Below are 11,713 nucleotides of genomic sequence, written 5' to 3' on the forward strand. Positions count from 1 at the left end.
ACGTAGCTATCAGAGCTATTAGAGTAGACAAATTTATAGGTAAAGGTAATGAAGGGCTTTATGTCAGTAATGTTGTGTCAATCAATGTCAAATCAAATTGGGTAACTTTTAATGTCATAATTTCCCGCCAATATCAACAACATTAACATCTGTGCATTGTGGCCGCCAGTCAGTTTATTTTCTTTTCTTTCAACTTTCATTAGATGGTAGGAATTTATAATATGTATCCTTTTGATTAATATTTATATGTTGATTTAAAGATTTGATATTAAGTGACTTTCATTACTATGTCTTTATATGTAAATGGAAATGATAATGTTGATAAAAATGATGATAGTCTAGTTCCTTCACACCGTGGTAATTCGACAAGAACGACAGCTTCTCCATCGCAGGATGATGAACAGCTTCGCTTAGATTCTGGATTTCTAACTAAAAAGTAAGTTGGGCCTTGGAAACCATTTTTATTACTAAATTATTCGTGGGTGCTGCTATAATTCAAATACAAGCAGGATATTCGCGGTATCAATAAATATTATTATGACCTTAGTTGGATATTTTGGGTTGAAATAAGGTTGTGTGGTATACGTAATGGCTTGACATACCTGGCGGTATGATCTTTTTTTTGGTCTCGTATTTCATTTCTTTTGTTTGAATGTAAACTGTTAGCGCTCGTGAGTCACAATCGAGTATTAGTTAATTGTCTAATATTTATAGTCAAAATCAATTTAAGTTTAATGATTTAAATAACTTGATTGAAAAAAAAAATTTCAAAGTTTAGACATACATACATATAATCACGTCTATTCCCTTGCGGGGTAGACAGAGCCAAGTCTTAAAAAGCCTGATAGACTAATCCTAATTTCATATATGTATTATTTAAGGTCTATCTGTCATGATCCCTCTTATTCATGTCAGTTCTGCTCCTTGTACGAAATTATATGCTACAACTAGCTATTGCCCACGACTTCGTACGCGTGGAAGAGTCTGTTGTAGTTGTTCTCCGTTATATGCTGTACAAGGTGTTATAAATGAATTTTTTTACAAACTTAGTTTTGACGTTCTGTTTTTTTATTCAAAATTATTATTACGTTGATACAAGTCTTAACAAATAATGCATTAATTTCGGGCAAATTTGATTACCATAAAAACGGTTCTAGTGAATCTTAAAAGAAAGACATATACTGTTGCGGACATTTTTTTAGATTATTTCAAGAGGAATAATTCTTTCATACATATATTTTTGGTCTCTTGAACTGTTTTCGCAGTGCACGCAATGGAAGCCCTCAAGGATGAATAACTTTCCCAGTTTTACTTACACATTTTCCATTAATTCTTCGCTCCTAATAGTTGCAGCGTGATGTTTTAAAGCCTTCCTAAAAAAATGGTCTATTCAACACAAAAATATTTTTTAATTCAAACCAGTAGTTCTTGAGATTAGCATGATCAAACAAACAAACTCTTTAGCTTTATAATATAAGTATAGATATAATTTTTCACTGATACTGATAGATATGTTTCTGTCAGAAATTAGGGCTTTAGGGTTGGTCAAGAGAGATCCCACTTTAAGATAAGCTTGAGTTGTTTTTGTTTATATATATACACTTATTAACCCTAAATACGCAAAAAACTTGCTATATAACATTTTCCATTTACACTCCACCTACTATACCTTTCTCTCTCACTGCCCATTCCCATTCTACTGATCTTTCCAATTCTTGTTCCTGTCCCACTTTGACCTGTTCCAAAAACACTAAGTACCTGGGCATCACCTTGGATAACAGAATTTCCTACCAATTACACCTGAAAAACACAGCTGGCAGAGTACGTAAACTGATATTCGTGTTTAAAAAACTCCGACATGTTGCAGAACCTCACCTCATCAAAACTGTTTATTTGGCACTGTGTCAGTCTATTTTAGTCTATGGCATTACCTCGTGGGGTGGAGCAACCAAAGCCCATGTTCTCTGTCTTGAGCACGCCCAAAGAGCGCTTCTTAAGGTGTGTAAATTCAAACCCTTTCTGTACTCAACTTTTACTTTATATCAGGAATGTCAAGTGGTTACTGTAAGACAATTATTTATACTAAATACTATAATGAAACAACACAAGGTCACTACTGTCCCATCCCGATCAGTTCGAAGACCTCCTTTTATTCCATCCCTCTCTTTTAATACAGCTTTCTCACACCGCTTTTTCTGTTTTCTGGGACCATATTTATATAATAAATTAAATCGCCAATTTCACTTGTACTGCCTACTTAAATATAGTTGTCCTAAGATTGTCTCAAATTACTTACAGGGCTTAAACTATGACCAAACTGAAGACTTGCTAAATGTAGTTAATTAAATCACGATGTCAGCTTATTTCCCTCTCGGGATAATTATTTATCTATGTATTTTTGTATTTTAATGTGGAATACATATATGTAGGTAGATATACTAATGTTTATTTATATACACATTTGTCTCAATATATGTATAATATAGTTACTCCAGTTTAGTTAAATAAATACTTTTTGTTTTCATATGAGATTGTGCATGAGATATCATGACTTATGTTAACCACAAGTGGGGGGGAGGCTGGTTTTCTGAGATACAGGCATCTGCCTAGTTCAGACACCAGTCTCTCATATTCATATTCTTACCTATTGCATTTACTACTTGATATTTGAGAGAAAATAAAAATATTTCTGATTTTTTTTTTTTTTTTTGACCTTTGTGGTATTGTTCTATTTAAACTATCAAACCAAGCTAATTGTGGTTTTTGAGTCTTTTTCAGACTACTTACTTGCTCTTTTAATGTTTAAACCTGAAGAGTTATGGGGGTTTTATCAATTAAAAGATGGTGATTAATTAAATATGAAAACTTTTGTTTTCATGTAACAATCGCACAGCAAGAACACAGGATAGAATAAATCATAGAGCTGAGATGTTGCCACCTGGTTATATTTTTTAATAGATGTGATATGTTGGTATGTTTGTCACAAGTCACAGCCATAGGTGGGGAAGAAAAGTAACCATTTACACAAAGCATTTATTTGTAAAATTTATATTGTATATTTTTTTAATTCCAGGTCTACAAAGATGACAACATGTGATGAAAACCTTATAGTTATGTCTAAGAAGAGAAGTAGAAGTGGGAGTCCAATAAATGAAAAAAGTAATGGATTCTTAGTAAGTACTGCAGTTATTTTTGAATTTGACTATATAATATGTGAATGTTTCAGAAATGTCCGTTAAAACTAAATTTCCCTGCCCTGTGCATAATTTTTAATATTTTTATAAGCAGAGATTATATGTATAATAATAATTAGATTATTTACACAGCATCACTAATTAAAGCTGAAATTACTTCACAGAAGCGACTTAAAACGGATGATGTTGATAGTAATGGAAATGACTTGAAGACTATATCAGATGATACAGCTTGCAAATCTGATTTAGATAAAAATGGATCACATGAAATAGAAAATCATAACAGCTTGGAAACAAATAACTGTGAACAAAATGTTGGCAAAATATCAAATAATCACAATAATAATATTGTGGATGAGAATGTAAATATTAAGAATAAACAACCAGATTTGGAGAAATGCATGATTTGTGGTCAATTTTTGAATAACTCTGACATCATATATTACCAAGGACATCCTCAAGATGCTGTGGAAGAGTTTGTAGCTTTGACTAATGAAAAACTTGTTTTATCTGCTGGTAAGTTGGGTATACTGCTCAAAGGTTCTCAGATACATAATGCTTTGACACATAAGAAGCAGGGGTTGCCAAATATCAATTGCAATTTGTCCTAGATTTATTTATTTAGTAGCTGTGCCTGCGAGTTCGTCCGCGTGTAATAGTTTTTTGGGCATCATTAAAGCCCTTAAGGAGGAATAATATCCCCCGTTTTTTTCATTTTCCATTATTTCTTTGCTCCTAATAGTTGCAGCGTGATGATAAATAGCCTAAAGCCTTCTCAATGAATGGTCTATTAAACACAAAAAGAATTTTTCAATTCAAACCAGTAGTTCCTGAGATTAGCGCGTTCAAACAAACAAACTTTTCAGCTTCATAAATATAATATTAGTTTAGATTTAGAAAAGGAACGCAGGAAAACGGCATGGCAATTGACAATAAAAACGAAATTACAACAAAATCATAAAATGCATGTTTTTGAAAGCGATTACATTTATAAGTATGTTGACATATAAGTACAGATAGACTTTGAATCCAGTAGCTTTATTAACGGAAGTACTCATAGGGTAAATAAAAAATACATGTTCTCTTATATGTATTATCTTTCTTCATAGTTAACACCAAAAATAAACGCTTCTTTAAATACCCCGGAAATGAGCATAGACTAGATAGGCATAGACATGTGAGCGACTACTTATCTGGGGCTGCGGGCGGGGCGTGCAGAGTGCTCGGCGGGAAGGGTTGGGGCGACGCGGCATGTTTCGGCATAGAGCAGCGCGTACCTAGGTACCTACCTGCGTAGGTACCGATAGATCTAGCGATAAGACTTGGTCATTGAATACGTTTTGTGAACGTAAACATTTGTTTTGCGAATTGGGGTTTTTACTCATACGAAAAATTAAAAAAAAAAAGATTTTATTTTATTGCGGTTTATTACTCTATTACTGATACTGATTCCGACATTTTAATAAAGCTCTATAGACTTTGAATCAATGTCTACCTGTATTTTAGCGAAAACTAACTTTTATCACAATCCGTAGCTAGTTAAATATATGGGAAGTGAGCTCTAGATAGTCAATATCATAATATGCCCTGTAATACTGGGACAGGTGAAACCTTAAATTTTGCTATCCAAGGAAACTTAAAATACCTGGTTTCACACACCCAGTACCAAATCATAAATTACATTGTATCTTCAGTTGAGGGAGCCCTTTAGAGGCAGGTCATGGTTTCAATATTGTTTTATATCTCGAGAATTACCAATCAATGTATTGTGTATGATCATGACATAAGGTATGGGCATAAAGGCATGGAATATCTATAAAGGTGCTTTAATCTAATAGTATATTTTAATTATGTATGTAAACTTTATACATATTTTTAAGGTGATGAAGGAGACGTTATGGAAAGACCACAAACGAACATAACGGGGTTCTCCATATTTGATGAACAAGGCCATTTGTGTCCTATTGATGGAGGGCTCATCGAAAGTGATGTTCGGATCTTCATGTCTGGCTACTTAAAGTCTATCTGCTCTGATTCCTCAGACATTGACGAAGAATCTGTGCCTGTAAAAGATGTGGGCCCTATTATTGAATGGTAATTTCCAATGTATTTTTTTTTAATATATACTGCCAAATGCCACAATCTGTTCAGGAACATTGAGCTATTTCTCTGTGACCATCATCTGGATTTATTATGTGAATAGCATTGTTCTAAGTATCAGACTCCTTTGTTGTCTGATACTGATTTGAACATACTTAAACTTTTGTTTTCCTTCAATATAATATAGGGTGTCCCAAAATTAACGCAAGATTTGAATTTGCCGCCATTTGTGCAGTAAAGTGTTGGCAACCCTGAAAAAAAAAGCAATTTGACAGCTAACAGTATAGGGTTATTAAAAATGGAGCGTAACTCGATAGAACAACGTGTCTTCATTATTAAAGAATATTTCAAAAATAGTGAAAGCTTGGCGGCTGCATTTCGAAAATTTCATACAAAAGATCAGAGAACCCACATGTGATTGTCGAAAAACAAATGCATCCACAACGCGTGACTGTATGGTGTGGATTTTGGGCTGGAAGCATTAATTTTTTAATTAATCTCTTCACAGTTGACAAAGTTAAGTCAAACACTATTCCGACCTTATTTTGTATGAAATTTTCGAACTGCAGCCGCCAAGCTTTCACAATTTTTGAAATATTCTTAATAATGAAGACACGTTGTTCTATCAAGTAACGCTCCATTTTTAATAACCCTATACTGTTAGCTGTCAAATTGCTTTTTTTTCAGGGTTGCCAACACTTCACTGCACAAATGGCGGCAAATTCAAATCTTGCGTTAATTTTGGGACACCCTTTATAATAATCAATAATAGATATGAATTGTTTTTGATTTAAGGTATATCCACGGTTTTGATGGTGGGAAAAGAAATTGCATAACACTTTCATCTGAATTTGGAGAGTACAATTTACTGAAGCCAAGTGAGGAATATACACCTTTGATGAATAATCTTTATGAGAAGATCTGGTTAAGCAAAGTTGTAGTGGAATATTTAGAGGAGTATCATTATCTGCAACCAACATATGAAGATCTGCTGGAAGTGCTGCGAGAAGCTAGTATCCCAGAACTGGATGATAAAAAAATGAGTGAAGAAATGCTACATAAACATGCACAGTTTGTTTGTGATCAAGTTGTTAGTTTAGAGGCTGACGAGGATGACGACCCATTGATAACTTTACCTTGTATGAGGGAATTAATCAAACTGATGGGCATAAAATTCGGCAAACGAAAATTCAGAACTAAAATAGATTATAAAAAGGTTGATAAAAAAGCATGGACGAAGGCAACTACAACACCTCTTGTAAGAAAAACATTTGAAAGCTTCTTTTCAAATCAGCTTGATAAAACAAATCATGACTTGGTGCTGAGGAGAAGGAGATGTGGTGTTTGTGAAGCTTGCCAGTTACCTGACTGTGGGGAGTGCAATGCTTGTCGAGCTATGGCGAAGTTTGGTGGCCATGGGCGAACTAAAAAAGCATGTGTGCGAAGACTTTGTCCAAATATGGCGGTCGAGCAAGCTGACGACTCGGAACCCGAAGACGACGATGATTACCAGCAAATGGTTGAGAAGAAACATCACGACAAGATCGATGAGGCCGTGCCAGTCAAACTGACTGGCAATAATAGAAAAATTAAATGGATAGGAGAGCCGATCAAAGCTGATGCCTCTAAAGTTTATTATGAGAAAGTCGAAATCGAAGGGTCTGAGCTCCTAATAGGAGATTATGTTATGGTAGAGACTTCACAACCGAATATACCAGCCCTAGTCGCGAGAGTAGTTTATATGTGGAAGGAAAATATTAATCCCCAAATAGGATATTTCCATGGAGAAGTATTTTATAGATCATCAGACACAGTTTTGGGTGAAGTTGGCGACCCGCGAGAGGTATTTTTGGGAGACAGATGTTGTCACGGCGCCCCTCTCTCTTCAATATTAAGAAAAGCTTATGTTGAAAAGAAGGTTACGCCACAAGACTGGTTCAAGCTCGGAGGTAAAGAAGTGATCGACGAAACGTTTGAAGATGACGGTAAAACATACTTTTACAAAAAATACTATGAAAGATTTACAGCCCGTTTTGAAGATATACCTGAGGACCCAATTTGTCCTAATGAATTAAGAAAACATAGATTTTGTCCATCATGCGAACGCAAAACTAAGAGGGACGCAAAGAACATTCCAAAAGTATCTGGTAAACTGTTGGAAAAATCAAATATAGTTTCAGAGGCCAACAGGACAGAGTGGACCTCAGTCACTTGGCAAGAATATGATTATAAAAAAGGTGGCGCCGTATTCCTGAAACCGGGAACTTTTAAACTTAAAAACAGCTTGAACACATCCAATAGTAATGTGAGTCAAAAACTCAAACTGGATCAAGTTGATGAAGACATATATCCAGAATATTATAGGAAAAGTGATAACAACTTACGTGGGTCGAATGTCGACACCGGGGAGCCTTTCTGCGTCGGCTACATCGCGGCCGTCACCGCCGCCGGCGCGGGCCCGCTCATTGTCCCGCAGGATATCTACCTCAAGGTCAACGTTCTGTACAGGCCTGAAAACACCTCCAGCCGCTTCCCCCAACACGAAGATCTCAACGTAGTCTACTGGAGCGACGAAATACGGGAGGTATCGTTCTCTGCCGTCGTCGGACCCTGCCAGTTGATCTACGAACAGAACGTACCGCAAAATTTGTCACTCCACGAGTGGCTCGAGGCGGATCCAAACCGCTTTTACTTCAGGATGGCCTTCGACAAATCATCCGGGCGGATCGTCGACGTCCCGCAATCCGCGACATCCGTCGGGCGGGCCGAGAGAGGGAAAGATAAGGGCAAAGGAAAGGGGAAGTCCAGCAGCAAGCGAGCGGAGAGCGCGCAGCCGGCGGCGCCGCGGCCGCTGCGCGCGCTGGACGTGTTCGCGGGCTGCGGCGGGCTGTCGCGCGGGCTGCACGCGGCGGGCGCGGCCGCGAGTCGCTGGGCCGTGGAGCACGTGGCGGCGGCGGCGCGCGCCTTCGCGCTCAACAACGCGGGCTGCGCCGTGTTCGACGAGGACTGCAACGCGCTGCTCAAGGCCGCCATGGACGCCGCCACGCACAGCCGCGCCGGGCTGCGGCTGCCGCGCCCGGGCGAGGTGGAGCTGCTGTGCGGCGGCCCGCCCTGCCAGGGCTTCTCCGGCATGAACCGGTTCAACTCCAGGGAGTACTCCAACTTCAAGAACTCGCTGGTCGCCACCTACCTGTCCTACTGCGACTTCTACCGCCCGAAATACTTCATCCTCGAGAACGTGAGGAACTTCGTCGCTTTCAAGAAGGGAATGGTGTTGAAGTTAACACTGCGAGCACTGCTGGATATGGGTTACCAGTGCACGTTCGGCATACTGCAAGCGGGCCACTACGGGGTGCCGCAGACGCGGCGAAGGCTGATCATACTGGCGGCGGCGCCGGGGTTCCGGCTGCCGCAGTTCCCGGAGCCCACGCACGTGTTCAGCCGCCGCGCCTGCTCGCTGGCCGCCACCATCGACGGCAAGCGCTTCTCCACCAACATCCAGTGGGACGAGGCCGCGCCGAGACGAACTTGCACCATACGCGACGCGATGAGCGATTTGCCACGAATTTGCAATGGAGCCAACAAAATTGAAATAGACTATGGCTCGATGCCGGAGAGTCATTTCCAGAGATTGATAAGGAGCAGAGATGAAACCGCGAAACTGCGCGATCACATTTGCAAGAATATGGCCCCTCTCATACAAGCCAGGATCAGCAGGGTGCCTACGACTTCGGGATCGGATTGGAGAGACTTGCCAAATATATCTGTAACCCTTTCAGATGGAACTAAGTGCAAGGTAAGCTTTTTTTTATTTTCGTCAAATCCTTAAGACTTGCGTCGGGAGCTGTGTTTGTTTTTTAAGAGCTAGCTAGGTTAGGACCTATCCTATAAGCACTAGGTAAGTGAATAAAAAGAAAAATATTGTATTTTTATTTAAAAAATACTTCTGGACCGATGGATGGATCTATGGCACGCGGGTAACTGCATTGCACTGTATTTCAGGTGTTACAATACCGCTACGAGGACAAGAAGAATGGGCGCTCTTCTACCGGAGCTAAACGCGGAGTATGCGCGTGCGCAGCGGGAGGCGCTTGCTCTCCTCACGACAAGCAGGAGAACACGCTCATACCTTGGTGTCTGCCGCACACCGCCAACAGACACAACCACTGGGCCGGCCTCTACGGTGAGCTTCCTTTGACAACAAATCAGCATTGCGATATAACAAGGAAATAATGCTGACATCTTTGGAATCCTTACCAAAGTGACCTTTTTTAGATTCTTATTATTATAAAGACCAAAAAATTTCACCAAAATGTGAATTATAACATTAAGATGGCCTTGTGGTTCCCAGTAGAAGATAGGCCTATAAACCTATCCATTAGTCCTGGGATTCCTCTTTTAGGCAATGGGCTAGCAACCTGTCACTATTTATAAAAATATAGATGTGACTATAATAATGAATTTAACAAAATGTAATACAACCCAACGTTATTATGAAGCCAGCCTTATTTAAAGCTTCTTTTAAACTTATAAACAAGTATTTTTATAATTATTTGATAAAAAATAATGAAAAACTATTCGGTGTCGCTATACATATATTACGCGCCGCCGCGATGGCTTTACTTTTTAAATCTGTTATATCTCAAAAATATTCATTTAAATAACATGCTGTAAGGGGCAATCTTATTCCATGTTAAATGCAAAATATATATAAAGGTACTTAATAATATAAGGATTGATAAAAAATAAAAGATACAAATTGATTTTTATGGGTTATCCCTAAGAGATAAACATAATATACCATCGCATACTTTTTTGTAGACCTTTTTAAGGTATACAATATTTAGTATATTATTTTGATCTATCTCGTAGAGTTCAGCCAGCGTTTGCAATCTAAGCGCAAAAAAATTGTTTATTTTCTCAAATAAACAATCTAAGCGCAAAAAAATTGTTTATTTTCTTATTATTATTTTTTATCAAATAATTATAAAAATACTTGTTTATAAGTTTAAAAGAAGCTTTAAATAAGGCTGGCTTCATAATAACGTTGGGTTGTATTACATTTTGTTAAATTCATTATTATAGTCACATCTATATTTTTATAAATAGTGACAGGTTGCTAGCCCATTGCCTAAAAGAGGAATCCCAGGACTAATGGATAGGTTTATAGGCCTATCTTCTACTGGGAACCACAAGGCCATCTTAATGTTATAATTCACATTTTGGTGAAATTTTTTGGTGATAATTTTATAATTTTCAGATTTCTAATATGAATTCTTATTCATATTAGAAATCTGAAAATTATCAGTGGTTCTCTAACATATTAAGCATGTTATTATACATATAAACCTTCCTCCTGAATCACAATCTATTTAAAAAACCGCATCAAATCCGTTGTGTAGTTTTTAAGTTATAAGCATACATACAGACGCGGGAAGCGACTTTACTTTATACTATGTGGTATCTGTGTGGCTAGGGCGGCTGTCGTGGGACGGCTACTTCAGCACGACGGTGACGGACCCCGAGCCCATGGGCAAGCAGGGCCGCGTGCTGCACCCCGAGCAGCCGCGCGTGGTGTCGGTGCGCGAGTGCGCGCGCTCGCAGGGCTTCCCCGACTCCTACCTCTTCGCGGGCTCCGTGCAGGACAAACATCGACAGGTGACTATCACTGCTTACACGCGATTGCTGAACGTGGCCTTTCTGTCTTTTCAAGTCTGTTGGTTTTGTCTTCTCCGCAAGGATAGACGGATTTAGAAGTCTATATGTATGTATGTCCTAAACTTGAGTGGCTCGCAAATGTTATTTTCACATGATAATCTAACGAACCAATTTGTAACGTATAGTTTGTAGTTTACAGGTTTGTTAGGTTATCTCGTGACAACAACATTAGAGTGAGTAAAGCGAGTATCGTATATAATAGCCTTCAAGACGAAAGTATTGGCTTTTTCGGACCAATGACGACTTGGGCTCATTTGCTTGCTTACTATATTTTATATATTTCATATATAAGATAAATTATTTATGTTTTACACACCGTACAAATTATATTCTGGTCACGCTCTATACATATGTATATGAGCGATAGACCTTAAACTTTTCATAAATTCAGACGATTGAAAAAATTAAGGTAGCTCTAGCTTTAGTCTCTATATTATAATCTAATATCTCTAACTTTAGGTGTAGCTTTTCATTGTCAATATGTTCTTGCTTCCAGGTTGGTAATGCTGTACCTCCGCCCTTAGGAGCAGCCTTAGGAAGAGAAATAAAGAAGGCGTTATCACAGAGCATTGAAAACTTCAAAAATCATGAATTTTCTGTTTAGTTTTAAGATTTTCTGACAATAAATCATAATTACATGAAATGTTTCACGTTTTTCGTTTAACCTGGCAACCAATAATGAAAGTTAAACATGAATTATC

At 38.3% G+C, this 11,713-nt stretch overlaps 1 protein-coding gene across 2 annotated transcripts; it reads left to right on the forward strand.

Annotated features, from left to right (window-relative positions):
• Window positions 1–127: 127 nt before the first annotated feature.
• Window positions 128–11,649, forward strand: LOC106132104 (DNA (cytosine-5)-methyltransferase PliMCI). Of its 2 annotated transcripts, none has more exons than XM_013331424.2 (8): window positions 128–436; window positions 3,074–3,173; window positions 3,359–3,710; window positions 5,075–5,288; window positions 6,090–9,090; window positions 9,297–9,477; window positions 10,771–10,952; window positions 11,509–11,649. In XM_013331424.2, the coding sequence occupies exons 1-8, from the start codon at window positions 288–290 to the stop codon at window positions 11,614–11,616; spliced, it is 4,287 nt and encodes a 1,428-aa protein (XP_013186878.1). In that variant the 5' UTR covers window positions 128–287; the 3' UTR covers window positions 11,617–11,649. The 2 variants fall into 2 exon arrangements, with proteins under 2 accessions (XP_013186878.1, XP_060803321.1); XM_060947338.1 differs by lacking the exon at window positions 128–436 and adding an exon at window positions 1,909–1,998.
• The last annotated feature ends 64 nt before the right edge of the window (window positions 11,650–11,713 follow it).

Source organism: Amyelois transitella, chromosome 13 (genome assembly GCF_032362555.1).
Source record: "Amyelois transitella isolate CPQ chromosome 13, ilAmyTran1.1, whole genome shotgun sequence".
NCBI classification, from domain to species: Eukaryota; Metazoa; Arthropoda; class Insecta; order Lepidoptera; family Pyralidae; genus Amyelois; species Amyelois transitella.

Excerpts from the sequence above, each read along its gene's own strand:
- LOC106132104 (XM_013331424.2), top strand. The coding sequence starts at position 288 with ATGTCTTTATATGTAAATGGAAATGATAATGTTGATAAAAATGATGAT. Across the intron at positions 9,478-10,770 it reads CCACTGGGCCGGCCTCTACG|GGCGGCTGTCGTGGGACGGC; the intron begins GTGAGCTTCCTT and ends CTGTGTGGCTAG. Across the intron at positions 10,953-11,508 it reads TGCAGGACAAACATCGACAG|GTTGGTAATGCTGTACCTCC; the intron begins GTGACTATCACT and ends TCTTGCTTCCAG.